At 37.9% G+C, this 22,716-nt stretch overlaps 1 protein-coding gene across 1 annotated transcript; it reads right to left on the minus strand.

Moving 5' to 3' along the window:
- Positions 1 to 1,950: 1,950 nt before the first annotated feature.
- LOC100915530 (keratin, type II cuticular Hb5-like) lies at positions 1,951 to 22,458 on the minus strand. The gene is made up of 9 exons (XM_031937832.1): positions 22,008 to 22,458; positions 18,120 to 18,328; positions 13,164 to 13,224; positions 11,019 to 11,114; positions 10,278 to 10,442; positions 9,534 to 9,659; positions 9,067 to 9,287; positions 5,961 to 5,992; positions 1,951 to 4,662 (listed from the first exon to the last, which is right to left on the minus strand). Exons 1-9 carry the CDS (start codon positions 22,428 to 22,430, stop codon positions 4,505 to 4,507), a joined length of 1,491 nt encoding a protein of 496 aa, XP_031793692.1. The 5' UTR covers positions 22,431 to 22,458; the 3' UTR covers positions 1,951 to 4,504.
- Positions 22,459 to 22,716: the final 258 nt, after the last annotated feature.

Genomic DNA, 22,716 nt, shown 5'->3' on the forward strand with positions numbered 1-22,716 from the left:
CATAGAGTAGATTATAATTAATAATATTATTATTCAACCCAAAGTATGTCTAATTGGATGAAGTCAACTAAGGATAGACAGACATGTAAGAGATGTTCTCTGTTCTCCACTTTCCCACCACAACTGTTCAATTCCTAAAAGATATCAACATTTGCCAGGTAATTTTCTCTCTCCAGTTTTTTCTTCCTGGCTTTCTTCAAGACTCAAGCACAAGTTTCTACAAGGGATCTTCCACTCTGAGATTACTGTGCATCTTCTTTGTATTTTGTTTATGATCACATATATACATGGTTCCTCTAATAAAATGAGAATACCTTCAGAGTAGGGACAAATTGTGCTTTTTCTTTGTGTCACTAGCACTCTTCACATTGACTGGTATATAGTTAAGTACTTAATAAATGCCTATGGATACCTTCCAGTTTCCTTTGCCTGGGAGAGAGAAGACAAAACCCCATTTTGGTAAACCTGAACCTTAGTCCAAAGGGTTGAGCTACCACTTGAATTGTTGCCTTGCCTGAAAGGTTTTGAAGCCTGAGTCCAAAGGACAATCTTTCTGTCCTCTTAAACCTTGTTTTTTAAAGGATGGAATGGAATGTTGGACTGAATGAGCCCCTCACAAGTTCTATGAAAGTGGACACTCCTCTCTCTCATCTTTAAAATTGGATTATTGGATTAAGTAATTGCTAAAGATTCAGCTCAAAGATTCTGATATTTTCATATGATATAATAGTCTATGTGCTGAGACTGGAATCAGGACTGAGTTCAGCCTGAGTTCAAATACTCCTTGTGTAATGCCGATTAGCTATATTATGTTAGAAAGATCTCTGGAATCTCTCTGAGCATCAGTTTCCTTTTCTATAACATGAGATGGATACAGTACAGTATCCTTAAGGTTTATTCTAGCTCAAAAAGCTATGATCCTATGATTTTGTGAGCTCTGAATTCATACCAAATTTTCTTTTTTTTTTCTGGTTTTAAAAGCTTCAGTAATCTAATAAGTTTCAATGACAATTCAGTTGACTGTCAGCCCCAGAAAATTTCTAATTTCAGGTTCCCATTTTCCAGTGACATTGCAAAATTGTGCATAGAGGAATGGCAACATCCTTAGGTAGAAAAAAAGAAGTTAGTAGATTAAGAAGGAAAAAGTATGGATACTGGTGCTGGTTGTGAACAGGTGATTGGGCAAATCAATTGACCTCCTTGAGTCTCATTAGTAAATGAAGACTAGATTAGATAATCTTCCCTTTCAGTTCTATGATTATAGATTTCCTAATAATAGATAAGATTTATGTAGCATTTTAGGATATGCTTTGATTTTCTCCATAACATTGGGAAGTAAGTGTTACTATTAGTTTACAAATAGGAAAACTGAGGCTGAGAGAGGTAAAGATTTGCTCAGGGTCACATAGTTGCTAAGGTTGGTTTTTCTGACTCCAAATACAATGCGCCATCCACTATACCATCTAGCTACCATTAAATCTGTCTTAAGTAGTTGATATAAATCTGCCTTGATCACGCACAGATCTGATTGGGAAGGATTGCATCTTCCATTTCAAGGGCCAAGAGGAAGGATTGGGGATTATTTGTTATTTGATTGTTTTTTTAAGCCCATCCTTTGTTGCCAAGATGAGGCCGCTACGTGTCTCGAGCTGTTTTCCAATAATTACAACTGGCTGGTGATGAATCATCCCCACTCTCTCAGCCAGTTTCCATTGTGACAGACAACTGGCACCTCTGAGATGCTTCCTTGCTTCCAGGGCAGTTTCTCATGGCAACAGCATTTTCCTTTGAAGAGAAGTAGATTTAAATGCCAAGAGCCAAAGCTAACCAAAAGATAGAGTTTTATTGAGATGAATTTACAGAAACAAGAAATTGTGAAAAGTAACTTACAAAAACTCCAGGAGGAACAGCCCCAAACAATAAATTGTATAGGTGAGTGGTCCCAGAAAACACAGGTGTACAAAATAGAAACAGACTTCATTTGAATAAACCCCTATTTACAAGATGAGCATATCTCTACTTATGATTAAGGTTTTTTTTTTTTTTTACTTTGAAGCTCCAATATTAAGCAAGCATGACCAACTGAGCTAAAGACAACCTACACAGAGGCTGAAAGAATTGCCTTCCTCAATTTTCTTTAAATATCAAGCTTGATTTATGGTCTGGAGGAAGAAATGAATCATGATATTTCTCATGTTTTTAAATCCCAGAACACAGTGGACTTTAAACTGTTTTAGTTCCTTCCTAGTCTCTTTGAACACTGCAAATTCAGAATGAGACCAATAATTAAAGACCACTTTGAGTACAACTTATTTTGGAAGTCTCCTTGAGCCTTTGGCTTCGGGTGCCACGTTCTGGGGCAATGATTCAGGAAAGCAAGTAGTTAGGCAATGAAAATGGTGGGGGGAAAGAGGTGGCTTTAGATAATTAGAGATAATTAATAAGGAAAAAAAATCCTAAAAACAGAGACTTAGGATTCATTGATGTGATCAGCTAGTAATTACCAGTTTCCCTCCCACTATCATCACCAAGCTGTGAGAAACAACTGTGAAATGAGGCAAGTCATTTCCCATCTTTGAGCATTATTTTCCACATTTCTAAAATGAGGGGCCTAGACTAGATAATGATTGCTAAAACCGTGCTGTGGAAAGAGCCCAGAAATGGAAACAATATGCCCTAGAATTCCAGCTCAGCTACTAATTAACTGAGTCTCTTGGGGCAAAGCACTTCATCACTTGGGGATTCAATGACCTAATCTATAAAGTAAAAAGGCTAGACTTGTCTTCAGAGAAATTACACAAATGTGGGGTGGAAACTTAAGAACAAAGGTGAATATTTTTTTTTGCTATTGTAGTAATATTGGGGCATCTTTATTTAAAAGATGAACCCAGGGCCTTTGCCATCCTATAATTGCTGGAAGCTCAATTAGGTGAGAGGGACAATAATTAGCTTGAAGCCCTCTGCTGGATCATGAAGCTACTACAGCCTTTGAGAAAGCCTGAACATGGACATTTGGTTAAGTATTGATCAAACTATTTGACTGGACTCGAGGTAGAATCACATGGCTGCAAAATTATGTACTACATCTGCTTGCTACTATATCATATACCATAGGCTACTATATGCTAAAATTATGTACTACATACAATTAATTTAATGATTATGTGATAGCCTATTTGTGGGTTACCAAAAGCAGGAAAATGAGGCCATGTGAACAGCTGCTGTTATTACAGACAACCTACCCACTGCCACTTTTTTTCTATGAATAAAAAGAAAATATTGTTCCCAGTATACTTAGTGGAGATACATTCTCCTTGGGGAAGAGTAAAAGGGTAAATCATTTTTAAAATCCTATATTTCAATTGATCTGTGAGAGGAACACAAAGGCCTCTAAGTACAAGTAAATAGAGAAGCAATGACCAGAAGATATATCTTCAACCTGATATAGTGGGATGAACACTAGACCTGGCGTCACTTTTCCTGCCCAAAGGGCTATTCCAATCACTTTAGGCCAAAGGGGCAGAACTGGGGGGGGGGGGAACACCTCAAGAACTGGTGATGTCATTAGAGATTGGATTTAGGAGTGAGACTTTGCAAAAGTTAGGGGAAGGGTAAAGGAAGAAGAGGCAGAGAAGAGCCATATCAGGCAAACATCTAACAATCCTTTAAAACTTAGAGTTTAAATAGAGACAGAAACTTAAATTCTGGGTTCTCTAAGCAAAAATTCCAAGCAGGGCCTATTCTACCAAGCAGTTAGTTAACTAACTGCTTAATAAATTTGATCTCCAGAGAACTGTGCCCCACTCTCTTTACATATGCACTTTTCATAGAAGAGGTTGGAATGTATCTTCCCTAATCCTATAGGATCATTCTTAGACATTCATTATTCATCCTCACTAGTACCTGTCAATTAGTTAAAGGCAATGAATTGTATCCCTCTGCCCAAGAACAGTTAACTCCTTAAGTCTGAATGGCTTGGCTGATGAACCAGAATGTTTAGCTTGAAGGCATCATTTTACAAGATTCACAACCTCCAGATGCCTAGGAAAGAAAATTTAGAGGTGGTATTCTGTCCAAGATCTTCCTTTCCAAGTTCCTACCTGTGGGAGTCAACCAAGGTGATGATAACTTCAACTAAACATCAAATAAACAAAAGTAAATAAAATGACAGAGAGGTAAAAAGGTTACAGATCTATGAAGTTTCCTTGAAGAACATTGAGTCCCACCCCCTCCTTTTACAGATGAGAAAATTGATATATTCAAGTAGGTGAAGTGATTTAAATGCTAGGTATAAGTGATTTGTCCAAGATCTTGCCAATAGGAAGCATCGCAGGAGGAGTTTGAAAACAGACCCTCTGATTCCAAAACCAAAACTCTTTCCACTGGACTTATCATTGGAAAGATAACTGAGAACCCTTCATTGGGGTGCTTTATGATGCTCTGATCTGAAAGAATCAAAAAACACTTTTCTTCAAGCCCCTTTTTGTCCAAGTCAGGTTCCTTTCTATGCAAACCTGACAGACCTTGCACTGGAACAGGCAACTCCCCCTGATGGGGAGCAGATCCCAGCAGCACTGGTGCTGACACCCACAGACCCTGTCCCTCGAGAGACAGTGGGGCAGAGATCTCCACAGACCACACCACCCTGGGAACGGCTCACACCTGTGGACAAAGACAGCATCAGATTTCTTAGCCCATTTGAAACAGATTTCCACTCAATAGATTTTATAGTCTGATCAATTCTTTTCACAATGGGATGAATTACCTATGATAGGTAATTAACATTGATGGGTCAAAAGCAACAAATGGACCAAAAGCAACTTTTAATCAATTTGAGGGAGATAAATTCCTTAATTTGGGGGAAGATTAGGCTTCCTAATTCCACTGAGCACAGTCTGATATTAATAAGTACTACACCTGGAGAAATTCCCCGATGAAAAAATCCTTCCACTAAACAGGCTGACACCTTCTTTCCAACTTCTAGCCTTAGAAAATTCCCCAAAGCCCTTAGAAGTTAGGGTCACACATTGGCTGGACTTGAATTTAGTTCTTCTTGGTTTGGCCATATTTTATCCACTAAATAACAACTGCCTCTGACTTTAAATTAGATAATATTATCATTTCATGTCAACATAATCATATATCATAATAGCAATGTTCTTACTGACAGAATTTAGTGGGTAGTAACCTGGGATGATATCAGGGAAAGGGAAAGAGATAGAGGGGAAGAGCCTTTGAGAAGAGAAGCCCAGCATGACAAAATTAGTAGAAAGCTAGATTTGGAGTCAGGAAGACCTGAATTCAAATTCAGCCTTCGCTACTAGCTCTGTGACCATAGGCAAGTTATTTTTGAATCTCAATTACCTCATTTCTAAAATAGCCATCATAACTTGTGTAGTTCCTAATTCCCAAGGTTCTTTTAGGGTTCAAATAAGAGAATGTATGAAAATTACTTTGTAAACTTAAGAGCATGTATAAATTATTTATAAGTGAAAATTATAACAATGTAGCATAGTGTGTAAATTATAAGTGTAAGTTATTCAATGGAAACAAAATTTTGCAATGGGCTACAGTGTGTGTTCCCTGTGATAGGTAATTAAGAGTTCATGTCATAAATCCAAAGTTTCTGGGCCAGAAGCCCAAACCAAACATTTCCTCTTTTGAAAATATGCTGTAAGTTTGGTAAGCTTCACATGTATCTATGCATATTGTGCCTGGGTCCCAGCACCAAGCAGGTAAATAGGGTTTGCAATAATCTGATTGAAATGGATCCTTCAGGTCTGAAATTGGAATAAATTAGACTTTACAGAAGCAAGGTAATTGAAAATTCTTCTTTCATTCTTTCTTCCTTCTCCTTCCTTTCCCCCCTTTCCCATTGCTAGGAGGCTTGGATGACAACTATAGAATGTGGCCCCATTTAGAACATTACCACGATGTGGGAAGGCATATAAAATACTTACATATGTTGACTGAGCCAACACCCTCGCACAACCTGTCCAAAAAAGGGGACAGAATAAGGTTAGAAATGGAATCTTCCATTTTTTTTAGTAGCAGGGGAGATTCTCTGCATGTCCTCTGAAATTTTGAGTTTAATTTATGGTGTGTGTGTGAGAGAGAGAGAAAAGGTAGGGTAGATATCTATTCTCAGTGGAGTTGTACTTCATTGCTGTGCCATAGTCTCTTCTGGCATTTTAACAGACAAGGAGTGATAATGGTGACAGAGAAGACTTTATAAAATTGACTCTCCCAGTGCCTTTCTTGCAAATCAAGTCAATAATCATTGCACGTGTATTAGGTGATAGGGAGAGAGATAGAAAAGAAAAACAAATTCTGCCTTTGAAAAGTTTTCATTCTATCAGTAAGACTTGAGGAGTCCCATAAAGCTATATAGCTTTGTGATTTAAGACAAATCAGTTTTCTTCTCTAGGTCTCAGTTTTAAAAAATGGAGAACATTAGACTAGGGAGATAGCTACAATATAGTAGGAAAAGCTCTGGATGTGGAGTCAGAGGCCCTGGGTCTAAATTCTGGATTTCTCATGTACTGTCTGTGTGACCTTGGGTAAATAATTTCCTAGAAGTCTTAGGTAAGGGAAAGGGAGGAGGAAAAAAATTTGATGTGAATGCAGAAGACTGTAAGTGGTTTTACCTTTGTCTTGGGCAGCTAAGTGGAACAGTGAATGGAGCACAGGATCTAGAGCCAGAAATACTTGACTAACTTTGTGAAGTGGGTGAGTCACTTCACCTCTGTCTGCCTCTGTAAAATGAGGGTAATGATATTACCTACCTCCCAGGGTTGCTGTAAGGGTCAAATACATCTCATTTGATAATTAAAATATTTATATTTATTTAATTTAAATTATATTATTCTATTCTATTTTAGTATGTTAGTGTAATATTATAATACAAATTATATTATAAATATAAATATTTATAAAGCACTTAGCACAGTGCCTGGCACATAATAAGTACTTAATAGATGCTTCCTTACTTTGTTCTTAATGGTGTAAAGCAGAGACTCTTAAAGACTTGAGGTCCATAGACCCACAAGGGGGTGTGGTTGCTACCACACCATCAGGCTCCAGATAGATGTCATGGGATCTGGGTATTCATTTGGTATGGGGGACAGTGGGAGAAGAAGGGAGAGAGAGAATTACATCCTTATTTCACTAACTTTTCATTGAAATTAGATATTTCCCTTTATTGTGAATTTTTTTTTAAAAAAAATGACTGTGAAAGGGGATCTATAGACTTCACCAAATTTAAAAAGATTCCATAAGATTAATAACCCTTGCTTCACTGGCAAAGGCTTAGCTGAGTAAAACTTACAGGGCTCTTAATAAACACCATTCCCTAAAGCCTGGCTTGAAAGAATGCAGACTGCTCTCCTTTTCTATACCTTGTTCCATTCTGAGGATTCAGCTGGGTAGGGTATAATAACTTCTGCAAGGAACAGAGCACTGAAGCGTGGGACAAAATTAGGTAGAGACCCCTGCTAAATGAAAGGAGTTGATGTGGACCCAAGGTGGGGGAGATGCAGTACAAATAAGGATCTGAAATACACAACAGGAAATCAACAAGAAGAAACTGATTATGGAGTGACTTGTTATTTCCAAACAGCATGAAAGGCTTCAGTCCAGAAAGGAACAGATCATTTTTTCCAGCCTCCTTCTTTCACACAGGAGGAAACAGAACCCAGAGTAATTGAATAACTCCTTCAAGGTCAAGACCTGGATTAGCATCCTAAAAGGAGTCATCATAATTCTTTGTGGGATTGGGAGTGATAGAAGCTGGGTTCAAATCCTAGCATTGTGATTTAATTATAGGAACTGAATTCAAATCCTGATCTGTGAATTACTTAGTTATGTGGCAAGTTGCATCATCTATATCAGCCTCAGTTTCCTCATTTGTAAAATGGAAGAGTTTGGACAAAATTCCTTCTACCTCTAAGTCCCATGACTCTTACCTCTCTAAGGCTAAGATTAGTGCTTTGTGGTTTTTTTGTTTGTTTGTTTGTTTGTTTTTTATTGAACCATGGAGATTAGAATGCCTCCTACTTTCTAACTCCTTTTTAAGAGTTTTCCAAGTTCAAATAATAAAGGCTGAACTATATTGATATAAATCCTATTCATTGTCATTTATTTTCTGTCCCTAAGTCTGTCTAATTTCCTAGATGTATGTCTGCTTGTCCATAGAAACTACTAAAGAAAGGCAACTGTTGGCTCATTGCACTTGAAGGCAGGAAGTTCTAATCTGACCTTAAACACTAGCTGCAAGATCTTTAGGCAAGGTCTGTTTGCCTTGATTTCTTCAATTGTAAAATGGGAATAATAATAGAACCTACCTTGAAGAGTTGTTGTGAGGAGTAAATCAGCTAATTTCTGTAAAGGTTCTTAGCAGTCTATCTGGGACAGAGTATATAAATGCTTATTTACTTCCCCTCTCTCCACATCAATCTGGCAGTTTTCTGAAAGTAAGGCTCAGGCTTTTTCCTTTGAGTTCTTTTACCATTCTAGCTCTCAATAAGGAGAGATTGAGGGTAAAGAATGGGAATATGGATATAAGATGACTGGACAGAGTGAATTTGATTTCAACAGGGGAGCAAATACATTGGAAATATTTCCTTAGATCCAATTGGTGTCACAGCTCAAGGCCCAGATCTGAGAAGGTCAAAAAATTAGTTCAGAAGAAGAGCCAGGAAATTTGTGTGTACTTGGTCTCCTGTAAACCTGCCTTGCTTTGCTCAGTCCATTCAGTTGAAAGGAACAAAGTTTCAGCTAATTCTGGTTCCTGGAGAGGTAGTGTAGAATAATGCACAGAGAGAGAGAGAGAAAGAGAAAGAGAGAGAGAGAGAGAGAGAGAGAGAGAGAGAGAGAGAGAGAGAGTCTTGTAATCAGGAATACTTAGGTTCAAATGCTGCCTCTAACACACACCATATGGGCAAATTACTTTCCCTCTCAGTGCCCACAGACAACTCTCTAATTCTGTTAATTACAGCAGAATTGTGGCTTTGTGTCATTTGAAGGAGGCTCCCTCCTCTCATCCCTAGAACTTCTGAGTGCTCCCACCTGTTCTCTTCTCCTTCCAGCAGCTTCCTGTAGGTGGCAATTTCCACATCCAGTCCCAGTTTGACATTCATCAGCTCCTGGTACTCCCGCAGCTGGCAGGCCATGTCCTGTTTGGCTTTCTGCAGAGCTTCCTCCAGCTCTGTCAGCTTGCATTTAGCATCATTCAGAGCTGCCTCACCCTGCTGTTCCGATTCTGACACCGCAGCCTCCAGCTTGCAGCGCTATGAGAGGAAAAAGGGGAAAAAGCTAAAATGATTTTGGTTTTTTCTGATCAAACAGGGACAGTAGGGACATAGCACCACCCTATGGACGCAGGGGAAGCCAACCTCAGCAGCACACTGGCTCTACAGAGTCACTCCTTCATCTGAATATGGAACAGAAGATGTAAGGGGCAGGAGCTGATGAGGGAGACCACTCTTTGGTGCCGCACCCCCTATCCACCTCTCTTCTCCACTTCCCCCTCTGACCTGCTGTTTGGCATTCTGCAGCTCTGCCGTCAGCCTCTGGATCATGCGGTTCAGCTCGTTGATCTCCTCCTTGGTTCTCCGGAGATTCTCTCCCTGCCGACTCACAGTGGCCTTCATCTCCTCACACTGCAGGGATAAATATAATTGCAGGTTGTTGAAGGCACATGGCATCGTAGATAGAGTTCATCTCATCCACACTCCCTCAAATTACAGATAAGAAAAACTGAGGCTAAGAAATAAGTGGCATCCCCAAAAACACACCACATGACAGTGCCACGATTGTAATCCAAATCATCAAGATATAGCTTTCACCCACCCACTTCCAAGACACTTGTCCACAGAAACTACCAAAGAGCTTGACCGTGATCACTTGACTGAGGTTTTCTGCAATGGAGATAGAAAACTTGAGCCTAACAGTGGGTTTTGTACTACGCTAAACCACTGCTTCTCTCCAACAACATGGAGAATCAATAGGAGATATGGTAGATCTCGTTGTTCTCCTTCCTTCATCCTGCAATAAATTGAACTTCAGAGCACAGTATGTTTGAACATGTGAACTTTCATCTTCTCAAAGTATCTGTGATATTGAACCCTACCAGCCTTGATTCTGAGAATGCTACTTATAGCTCTGGCTATAATGCAGTAAAAGTCTGATGCCTTCCCACCTGGCTCACTTGCTCAAAAATATCCCCTGAATCCTTTCCACCTCAGTTTCCTGAAGACAGTGGAGGTAGATCCTCTCACCTTGCTTCGGTACCAAGATTCAGCCTCAGCTCTGCTGCGGCTGGCAATGTCGTCATACTGAGCCTTAATCTCAGCAACAACAGAGTCCATGTTGAGCTCCCGGCTATTGTCCATCTTCACCACCACAGAAGTGTCTGAGATCTGTGACTGGAGTATCCGAATCTCCTACAAGAGTGGACAGCCATTACTCTTCCCTTGTAGCTTCTCTCCCATCCCCTTCTCAATTGTTAAACTCTCATCTGATGCATACAGAACCAAAAAGACAAGCTCTAAACCTTGAGCTTTTGGGGAATAAGTCTTAAAATATCAAATAAACTGAGGAAGAGCTTGCTAAAGAGTTATTTGGTCTAATCATGGCCAAGAATCATGATTAGATATCCTAATTTCTTGGTCCAAACAGACAGTCCAATGGAAGCTTCCTCCTCTGAGACTTGGATGATTCCAATTGGCTATCTGTGGCTGGCCTTAATGAATCAACTGTTGACTAGATTTGAGGTTCGGGATTTACTATTTTGTTTGTTTCTACTTTAAGAATGAATAATCCACATCTTTCTAGATGGAACCTTAATTGTTAGCATTGAGGATTATCCTAAAGATCAAGTAGATAACCATATTACACATATGTGAAGAAGCAAACTATAAAAATATGCTGTGCTTGTGGCAGAAAGAGTTCAAGTGAGACTTACAGGGGAACTTGCCATTGGCCAGGAATGTTAAGACCTAATACAAAGCTTGTTTTACCTCCTCATACAGAGCTTGAAGGAAGTTAATCTCCTCCATCAGGGCCTCAGTATTTGCTTCCAGGTCTGCCCTCCGAAGGTAAGCGCCATCTACATCCTTGGGAGGGAGAGCATAGAGGAAGTCATTATTCTTTCTCCTTCATGTGTCTTAGCTTTCACCTTTTCTTTCTAACTTCAAGAGCCAACATCCTTGTTAGCTAACCCCCAGATTACTGTTAGCCTTCCTGCTGAACCTCTGGCTCTTTCTCCCCTCATAAGCCTTGCACTCAGCTCTTAAAAGTTATCTTCCAAGAACAATGCTCTTCCTTTACCCAAAACCAGAATCTTTTAAAAAAAATTTATTTATTTTGTTTTTAATTTATGAAATAAAATAAGCATTTTCATAATTTTAAAAAGATAATTGTACATGAAACTATAAATCTAAAAACTGTAGAACTTGCTATTTCTTTTAAATATATAATAAAATTATTGCATAAATTTCTTTTTTTTTTCTTTTTTATCTTCCCTTTTCCTCCTTCACCCCAGAAGTGGCTATATTAGACAAAAATATGTGCATATATATAGTTATGTATATTTATATATGTATATATACATATGTAATATATTGTATAACATATTATATAATATATAATATATTACATATATGTATATATATACACACACATATATATATAAATCATTCTATACATATTTCTATTTATTAGTTCTTTCTTAGGATGCAGATAGTGTCTTCTTTCATATGTCCCTTTATAGTTAATTTGGAATATTTCTTCTCTAGAATATTTTATTCAAGTTCCTGAGTCTCACTTTCAAAGCCTCTCCACCCATCAATCCCAGATCACTGACCTTGTTTTTTTGTTTGTTTGTTTGTTTTAATGACACGGGTGTCAAAAATAAAAGGTATCTCAGAGAAACATTGAATAATGGATGAAACACTGTACTTAAAGTTGGAAACATGGACTCTAACCCCAGTTCATATATTTATTACCAGTCTAACCTTCAGTCAATCAGCCTTGAAAGGCCTCAATTTTCTCCTCTATTAAATGAGAGGGTTGGACTATTTGAAGTTCCCTTGTGGAGATTGTGAAGTCCAACCTTCTCATTTCATAGATTGGAAACCTGAATCCTTTTAAGGAGAAATCAATCAAGGAAGGTTCCAAAGTTGCAACTAAAGGCCATTACACCAGACTGCCCCTATCCCAACATGGATTCTCTGCTCAGTTATTCTCCACCTCCATTCCCCCCACACACACACACACACACCCTCCCCGAGCCAACACTGCTTTCAACATTCCCCAATGTAGCTCCTCTCCTAAGTAGAATTTCTGGTGATGGGAGGCAGAACCTACTATCAGGATGGTGAGAACTTGCTGATTAGTGAAATCTGTTTTCCTCATACCTAGAGAGCTATAGCTGCTACCCTGCACAAAAGTCTATAACAAAGCCACCAGAATTTGATTCCCTGGAAAATCTGATGCATCATTCATTTGTCATTCAAGAGTGAATGTGGATCCATGCTGCTGTATAGACAATCATCTTACTCTGATCAAGTGGAGATTTCTGACCAAAAAACCAAGATCTTTCTTTTTACTCAACTGTCTGCCTTTCCCTTTGCCTATCTATCCATTGCATAACAATATATTAAAGGAGGTGGCTAATTTTAATTAAATTTGTGCATGGTTGTGTATAAAATTATGCCCTAAATTTGACTCAGGGGCTAGTCTGTCATTCTGGAAAGGAAACCACTACAAGTTTCTCAAAAAATACATCTTAGAGGACTATAATTCACAGAGCCACAAATAAAGGACAATACAGACTATTATTGACTTAGATGACCCATATCTACAGCAATTCAAAATACAGTGGAAGAAGAAAATGTTGGCCATTTACTCAGTTGTTACAAAATGACAAAGTCATTTGGAATGAAATCAATGATTTTTGGTGTTCAGTAAATAGAGTGTATCCAAGGTCCTAAATGGAGCCAAGAAAACAAGATAATCTCTTCTGGTTTTTTTATTTTTCCCTCAGTCAATCTGAATAATGTCTGCTAACAGCTCTGTATATAGGGTGATAATTTAATCATACCTCTGAATTCAGATTTCTCCTTATAATGAAATTTAGTTTCTCTGAATGAAGGAAGACTTACCTTCTTCAGGACCACAAACTCATTTTCAGCTGTAGCTCTGAGGGCTACCTCCTCTTCATACCTATAGAAAGATAACAAAAAGGGTAGGAAAACCTAGGTCTATTTCAAGCTGAATTGCCTCAAAATCAAAAGAACAGGTTAAGTCTCACTTAACTTCTATTTTTACAAATTGAAAATGCCAAGAACTGAGTGAAAAGATCAGACTGGGAGTCAGGAGCTTTCTGTATCATCTCTTTGGCCCTCTCTGTCCTATTCTGAGAGGATTAATATACATGGCCTCCAAAATGTCTTTAAGATCTAAAAAGTCTCAACTGCACAAAAACCCTATTCTTTCTCAATTTCCTCATTCCCAATTCTGTCCCCACTGACTTGAATTCTTGTCCTCTGACATAATAGAGATGAGTCCATGCTAATCTGAAGAGATTTTTCCATACTAAGTCTGCTGCCTTTTCTCACAAAACATGGAGGTGACTTTGAGTTTAATTCTGCTCCACTTGATGTGGAAACCCACAAATTTCTCAGGTTGGCAGAAGGTCTACTACAGTTAAATGGCAGGATATGGATATCTTGGGTAATTTTGGCTCCTGCTGTAAAACTTAGCTCTAGAATTCTATCTTTCCCAACCTAGTAAAGTTGGGAATAACAAAAGTAACATGACCTAAACAAGGATCTGTTGTCTTTCTCTGATACCTCAAGGAGGCCCATGCAAAGATCTACATCCATCTCAGGAGAAAGACCAGTTAGTTTACAATCAAAAAACAATAGGTGAAATTTTATTTTGAACTTCTACAAGTTTTATATCTTATCCTCTACAGGATAATATTATTAAAGAAGGGTCAGGAGAAGAGAAAAAGATGAGCTAAACAATAATAAGGAAATAGTATAGATAGGTCAGGGATAGCTTTTGTAAAGAAAATTTTGCAAGGCTTCCAGGGGTGGAGTCAAAATAAAGTGAGGCCAGGAACTGGAAATTGTGAGCAAAATTGAATTCAAGTGAAGAAAATTTAAAGTTCAATTTCCAGGCCCAAATACTAGTCTAGATTCTACTTTCATGTCGAAAAGATCAAGAACAATCAAGTATGTCAAAAAAAAAAAAAAAGATTCAGGAAAATCCAAAAGGATTAGGGAATGGAACCTAGAGATGTAGATTAAAGAAGAATAAAGGAAAAGTTAGTTGGCAAGACAAGGCAAGATGAGGAAGAAAAGATAACTATTAGAGGGCCAAATTGATTCAGTGGATTGGTAGATGGAACAAATTGGGCAAACAGATAGGTTGATGCAAGACCGAGGAAGAGGTGGATTTGACTATGGAATTGTTGAGACTAAAAAAAAGAAGTTGAGTGGAAATGTCAAGTCATGGAAAATTTTTAGTTACGGTATTGAGGTTAGGGTTTGAATCTTTATATGTAGTTCAAAAAGAAATAGAAAAAGACTAAAAGATTTTGACCCATAAGTCTATATTTCTACCATAGTCAAGTTATCTGTGTTCCCAGTGCAGGCTGACTTAGGAACTTGAAGAAAACTTTGTCACTCTCCAGATTGTTATGAAAAATTAATGTGTTTTTGAAGGAAACAAGAATGAGGCTTCAACAGGAAAAAAATATCTGATATAGAGGAAGGAATACTTTATACTGACAGGATGGGAGAGAATAGAAAAACATTACGAAGATGAGAAAAGAAAAGAAGGGGACAGCTGTTCAATTACAACTTTAAAAAAGACATGAAATTCTTCTTGAAAAGGAAAAATATTCTGAGGAAGCAGAAGCTGTTTGTTCTCCAAAGACTGATGAAGTAGAGCCAGGGAATTTATCAGATAAGAGAACATACATTAAGGGTCAGGAGAAGAATAGGTGTAGGAGTTAATTTCTGTTTAAGGGGTACCAAGAAAGCTTATTATCAAATAGCCTTAATGATGATGATGATGATAGTAACAGAAGCAGCAGTAGCTGTAGTAATAGTAACAGTAACAGAATAATGGTAACAGTAATAGCAGGAATAGTAAAAATAATAGTAACAATAGTAATCATAATGGTAATAGTAATAACTACCACTTATGTTGTTTTCAAAGCAATTTGCAAATATTACTCCATTGTATTGTGTCCAAAATCCTGGGAAATAAGCCTTGTTATTGTCTCCATTCTAAAATTGAGGAAACTGAGGCAGGCGGTGATTAAATGATTTGCCTAGGGACACGCAGCTCATAGGTGTATGAGACTGGATTTGAACTCAGGTCTTCCTGACTTCACGGAAATCATTCTTTCTACTGAGACATTTAGCTGCCCCATAACACTTAAGATTCTTGTGAGTCCCATATGGCCTTTAGGCCATTAGTTTGACCATTTAGTTTATAGTTGTGTGGCTGAGTCCCATATAGCCTTTAGGCCATTAGTTTGATCATTTAGTTTATGTTGTGTGACCCTGGGCACACAAAAAATAAAGAATTTTGAATATTGCCTAAACCAAATTAAAGTATAACTGACAATTTAAAAAATAAAAATACAATACAACTTAGATTATGTTAATTTGTGATTCTCTCAGTCAATATGTAGCCACCTAAGATGTTTCTATTTTATTTCAACACCACTGATCTAGTGGATGGACAACAGACCTTAAAGGCAAAAGTCCTACCCCTGGTACATGTGAGCTGATAGACAAGTCTCTCGATCTCTCAATGCCCTAACAATTCTCTAAGATTGATCTGCATTGGTAGAGGAATTTTCTTTCTCCAGGTTTTCTCTATACTAATGAAATTACAGGAAAGTCCCTATTCTTGTCTTTAACCTCTACATTCCTCCTAAGCAATCCTCTAAGACTGAAAATTATAGATTAGTGGCAGGCCTTCAATGTGGGGAGGTCATTCCCTATTGATGAAATCAGAGGTCCATTTCAGTAATGTGGAATGTTTCCAGTTATCCATATGACTTCAAGAAATCCAATATAAGTTAGATCAAATGAGAAGAAAAAAATTTGACCACCATTAATATAACGAAGGACAGTTAAATCAAAGGAGGTAACTGCAACTCTATCTTCTAAAGCAAAAGGGGCATTTAAGACCAATTTTCATCATTTTAAATGCTTCACAGTAGTACATGAATTACTAGCACATCATTTTACCAACTTATTCTTAGATGCATGCCTTTCTTAGCAAAAGACATCACATATGTATTGAATGAAAACACTAAAGACCCTTCCAAATATAAATCAATTTTATGTTATATACTTTATACAAAACATTCACAGCTTCTCTTTATATATAGATATATGTACACATACAACATACATAGATATATAATATATAATACATATATAACATATGTGTACTTATGAAATATATATATTATACCTATTCAGGAAAAAATTAAGCTATTGTTTGAGAAGCAAAAAAGGTATGTCCCCAAAGCCCCGGGCAGGTGTGGGGGTAGTTGTAAAAAACAACTTGTTATGTATAGTACTCAGTAATTATTGAACACCTGCCCAAAGGTATCATAACATGTATACTGTCTTTAGAGATTATCACAAACCTTTGACTTTGTTCTATATTCATGACTTATTCATGTGGCACAAATTTATAAAAATAGACTTAAGTAGATTGTGAATTCTAGGTTATTTGATATCCACATGGAGAACTTTTCTATTTAAAACATACCACCAAAATAATAATGCCAAGATCAAATTATAGATTGAGACATTTCATATATATAGATATAAATGTATAAGCATATTATACATTGATACATATATATGTGTGTATGTGTGTATTCTTTCTGTGTGTATGAACATGGCCAATTTGGGAATTTGTTTTGCCTTATTATACATCTTTATATCAGGGTTTTGATGGTGTCATTATTTGTTTTCTTGATTGGGGTATAGAGAATTCAGGCCTGAAAAGAAATAAAATTTAATTAAGATACAATAAATTGTATTTTTTATAAAGACAATTTACATCTATTATTATCTCTCCTAAATTTGACTCTCACAACTGAAATAACTCAACAATGACATAACTGTATTTGATAAGAAATACCTTGATGGCAAGAATAATGCATTATAAGCTCAATATTTTTAATGAAATGACAGCTCCCCATATTAATCTCAACATATCCTGGAGAAGACAGACAACAAATTGTATTAGAACCAAGTCTCATAACAAACACAATTATTATATCATTAGACCCAATTTTCTGGTCATAACAACCACCCATGAAAATTTAAGAATGATGTTTGGACATAACAATACCAAATACTTAATCTCTGAGCTAGAGCATCTGGGTAGTATGATGGATAGAGTGGTAGGCCTGATATCGAGATCTGAGCAAGGATGGAAGGAGGGAGAGAAAAAGAAACAAAAGAAAAGAGGGAGGAAGAGAAGGAAGACAGAAGGGAGAGAGTTAAAGAAGGAAAAAAGGAAAGAACCATCCTTTTAATATAAATTGATTAAATTAATTAGATCATTTTCAAATCATCTTGCTTTGGAATTTTTCACTGATTGGTTCTACTTGTTTAATCAAGGAAGTGAAACTTCCATAGTTAAGTATTAAGTACCCTTCAACACTAATATATATACTATTCCTGCTACTAAGCATTTGGTTTTGTTTCGATTATCCTCTATAATATTAATCTGTGTTTGTAACTGCAGGTCCCCTATCCTCTGTCTAGCTAGAAGTTCCCCAAAGATAGGAATTATATAGCCTTCTCTTTCTACATTTCCCCCCAAATGCTCAAAAAGGGGCTTTATGAATAATGGTGCGTGGATGGGGGGGGAGGCAAATTGGTGGCCCCTCCTTTGTCCTATATAGACTCAGACTAAACAACATGGGAATCATAGAGTTGTAATTTGGAATCAGTGAATTGGATTTTCACATTCCCCTTGTGGACTCTGCCTGATTGATATTTCATGAAAATGCCTGATTGATATTTCAAGAAAGCCTCTTGACAACTTCCCCACCCAAGACTTACTTCTTCCTGTAGCCCTCCAACACCTCTTGCATGTGGTTGAGCTCAGAGGACAGACGTCCACTATCAGTCTCAACGATTTCCAGCTCCCGCTTCAGGGTCTCTATGTAGCCATTGAACAGGGGCTCCATGTTGCTTTGGCAGCATCTCTGGTTCTGGTAGAAGTTCCATTTGGTCTCCAGCAGCTTGTTCTGCTGCTCCAAGAAACGGACCTGTAGCACCAGAGAGAAAGATATCACAGGAGAGCCTGTATCCAGCTATTTCAGTTATATACCTTATATACCTTAATACCCTGGTTTTCAGTTTCTGTAAAATGAGAAATTTTGGCCTAAATCATCTCTAAGGACTCCTAACTATAAAACTCAGATTTCTAGAAACTGGTCAACTCTCTGGACTCCTGCCCCATTGCCATTGTCATACTGATAAATGAAATAAGTACTCTTGGAACCCCATTAGTTCTTTTGATTATAGGCAACACAACAAATGTAAACTACTATTCTTATTGTAGTTGGAAGACTACAAGAATTCTGGGCTTCTCTCACCCCTTGGCTTTAATTAGGTTATAGGTTCTATGAATCACTTCCACCGGAATAGCCTTATTTCTTAACACTGAGCACTGGAATTGAATTTTCCTAAGACAGTTCAACTACAACCACCACCCTTTCTTTTTATATCATCAATGATAAGGAGTGAAAAAACTCATGTTGAGCTAATTGAATGAAAGGCCAAAACTTGCCTTCAACCTTCAAATCACAGAATCTGCTACAAAAGCAGTCTGTATATCATAGATTTAAAATTAGAAAGGAACCTAGAAGTTATATATTCCACCCCTTCATTTTACAGATACAGAAACTGAAGCCCAGGAGAGTTGAGACGATTTCTGGGAAAGTAGCACATCCAGGATCCAAACCCAGAATCTCTTACTCTGACTCTGACTAAGAAATATCTGTGGGGGCAGCTAAGTGGTGTAGTGGATAGAGCAACATCATTAAAGTCAGGAGGACCTGAGTTCAAATTTGACCTTAAACACTTAACACTTCCCACTGTGATGCTGGGCAAGTCACTTAACCTTAATTGCCTCAGCAAAAAGGAAGGGAGGGAGGAAGAGAGGAAGGGAGGAAAGAAGGGAGGGAAGGAGGGAGGTAGGAAAAGAAGTATCTGTGAAGTACTTAGCTCAGTACTTGATAATTGCCTGACACACAGTAGTTGCTAATTGCCTTGTGCAATTAGATGCTTAATAAATGCTTGTTCTCTTTTTTGCTTTACTCAAGGGTTCATGGTTCTAAAACTGGATAATTCTTCAAGGAGATACTCTCAAATTAGCATGTTGCAAGATAGGGTATGTTGAGAGGAGAGAGAAATTCAGGCAAAGTACTCTAGAAAAATCCAACTTTCAATTCAGGGCATCCTGTCTCTAATAGTACCTATATGTCCTTGGGCAAGTTATGTAAGCTCTATGGGTGCAATTTTCTCTTCTGTATAATAAGAGAATTTGATTAAATGACTTAAAATCCTTTTATTTCTAAATTAAAGCTCTTAAGGATCAGAGAAGGCTTTTTGGAAGAGATGTCATCTAAGCTGAACTTTGAAGAAAAGATGGATTTCAACACATGGAGATGAGCAAGGGATGCAGCTGTGCCTATGAGTATATGGATATTTTTCATTAAAAAAGGGAAAGAGAAAGCCACTTTGGGGATTCAATTCTGTGGATTCCCAAATGAAAAAACGGATCTTTAAGTGTATAGAGCTAAGTATTTACACCTTAGTTGAGAAAGGACATATGTAGTAGAGGGAAAAGGACATATATAGCAGTGGGAAAAGGACTAAGCTTGTACCTAAAGGACCTACATTTGAATTCTGGCTCTTAAACTTACTACCTGTGTAACTTTAGGTAAAATTAGATGAAGCATTTTCTCTCTCTGAGCCTTGGTTTTCTTATCTTCGAAATGATTTCTAAATTCTCTCTAACTCTAAATACAAGAGATTGAAGACCCTTGATAGTACCCAATTGGATTAAGATATAGCTTATTTCTCTCCTTCCAGGGACCCCTTCCTGAAAGGATCCTGGACCCAGATGTGTCCTCTCTTAAAATTAGAAACCAGAAAACTTTGTATCTCTCCACTTTCAGGCTGTTGTTAACTCCACTTCCTCAAGGTAGGCAGGGAGCAACAGACAACCATTTTCCAATACTAAGGAGTCTCATACAGATAAACTTGAGCCCCCAGTTACAGAAGGAAGCCATTGTTGTAGATTATAAAAAGTATTTGGATCATAAGGTTGTGGATATAGAATATGAAGAAAGCTTAGAGACCATCTAATCCAAACCACTTCATCTTATAGATTTGAAAACTGAGGCAAGGTCTCTCAGGCATTAAATAATAGTGAGAGGACTTGAACCCTGAGCCTCTAACTCCAAACCCAATGCTCTTTCCCTTGTATCATGCTTTGGTGTATGTGTTTTTGTGAAATCTTTTCATCTATCCTTCTGGCATACATGCAGACAGATCAATCCCCATCCCACCACCTCTGTGAGGACATGCATTCTCATGTAGGCTCTATGCCAAAGATATAGACCAGAACATACCCTCCAAAAGGAACTCCTGCCTCAGCAGCATGGTATAGTAGGAAGAGCACTAGATGAAGCCACAAGACTGGGATCAAATACTAGTTCTGTTATGTTCCCCCTGAATGACCCTGGAAAAGTATTATATGACCTCCACCTTAGTTTCCTCACTATATATTGAGGAGCTTAAACTGGATGACTTCTAAGGCCCCTTCTAGCTCTAAATTCTCCTCAGCTGTGACTCCTTCAGCTTGGGTCATGAAAGCTGATTGTTAAATTTTCATTGTGAGCATTTCCACTTTAGAAATGGCAAATCCTACAAACTAAGACTTAATCTATTGGAATTTCTAAAAATTGGCTAGATTTTAGAAAAATATGCATTTCTAATACTAAATTATATATATATTAATCATGCTAAATAAAATTTTAATTATGTAGATAAATTTTTAAATGTTATGTTATAATTATTATGTTATTCATTTTTTTATCTAAAATTCCTTAGCTGGTTGCTAAGCATTTACCAGTGTCCCCAAATGATAGGCTTCTGGGATCTAAAGCTATGTATACACAAACACACACACACACATCATAACAGAAAGAAAATGTTAACCTATAATTCTCAAAGAAACCTAAAAGGTACAGGTGATAATAGATAAATGTGTGATGTGGGAATTCAAAATCCTTCATGACAAATACTAAAATCATCTTCTAAGGGCTATTCTTGAGAGGCAATGAAAAGCTGGCTTGCTCCTTCCTGCTTCTCAGAACACATTTTTCCTACCTCTCACATATTAGTTATGCTTTGTTTTATACTATAGCTATTTGCATGCATGCTTGGGCTCCCCTACTAGACTGTAGCCATATCAGTGCCAGAGGCCAGCTCAAAGTTTATATTTTTCTCAGAAGAATATTGTATAGAATAGGCTGCTTAGTAAATGTTGAGTGAATGTATGAATGCTTAGGTTTACAGCATCACTTCTTAGATGGATAGAACCAGTCTGAGTAGAGTCATCTATCATCCTCTTCCCACATCAATTGTCTGATGTCTCATGATACAGGTATGGAGAAAGGAATTAAGAGTTTTTGCATTAACGGTCTTTCTTTCCTAGTGCCCCTAAGTTTTCCTTAAGAATATTTATGGAAATAATGATGAATTTCATAGAAAAATTAAGTTTGAAGAGATGGTAGTATCCGATGAGAAGGAGAAATCAATGTTTGCCACATAAAAGACACAATGTGGTTAATGGGATATTATAGAAAATCAATGTGTGTACTTTCCATCTGTCCATCCTCCTGGCTCCCAGGTGATCCCAGACCCTGAACTCACCTTATCAATGAAGGCAGCAAATTTGTTGTTAAGGCACTTGATCTGCTCTTTCTCCTCATGCTTCACACATTGAGCATTGGGGTCGATGTCCAAGTTGAGTGGGGTCAGAAGGCTTTCATTGATGGTAACAGTTGTAATACAGGGGGGGCTGGGCCCACACAGGCCCCCAACTCGGTAGCCAAAACTGCCCCCACTACGCAGAGGGCGTCCACAGCCTACAGAAATTTGAGGGGGCCCAACAACACCAAGACTCCAGCTGCTAAAGCCCCCAAGTTTCCTGGATCCCAGACCTCCAGGGCTTCCCCCTCGGTAGGAGAGGGTATTGCCACTTGCTCGAGCTCCAAGTCTAGGAACCACAGCTGAGCAAGAACTGAAATTCTTGGTTCCATTCTTCCAGCTGATGTGGGAGGACCGACAGGCCATGCTATCTCCTTAGGTGAAAGTCCCTCAGAAAAATGAAATCAGGAAAGAAGGCAATCTGACTTGTAACCTGCCTCAAAAGCATCCCTCCCTTTTATGTGCCCTGGAAGGGGGCTCAGACAACATAAAAGGGAAGGGAAAGTTGTTTCATGCAATTTATGAGCGTGGGATTCTCCCACTCACCTGGCCAAGAGCAAAGCTGAAACTTGCCCCTTTTATAAGCCTATCTGAAAGACCCTGGTTACAATAAACATTACCCCTACCTTTTCAACCCCACATGCCCTGACAT

Source organism: Sarcophilus harrisii, chromosome 5 (assembly GCF_902635505.1).
Source record: "Sarcophilus harrisii chromosome 5, mSarHar1.11, whole genome shotgun sequence".
NCBI lineage: Eukaryota > Metazoa > Chordata > Mammalia > Dasyuromorphia > Dasyuridae > Sarcophilus > Sarcophilus harrisii.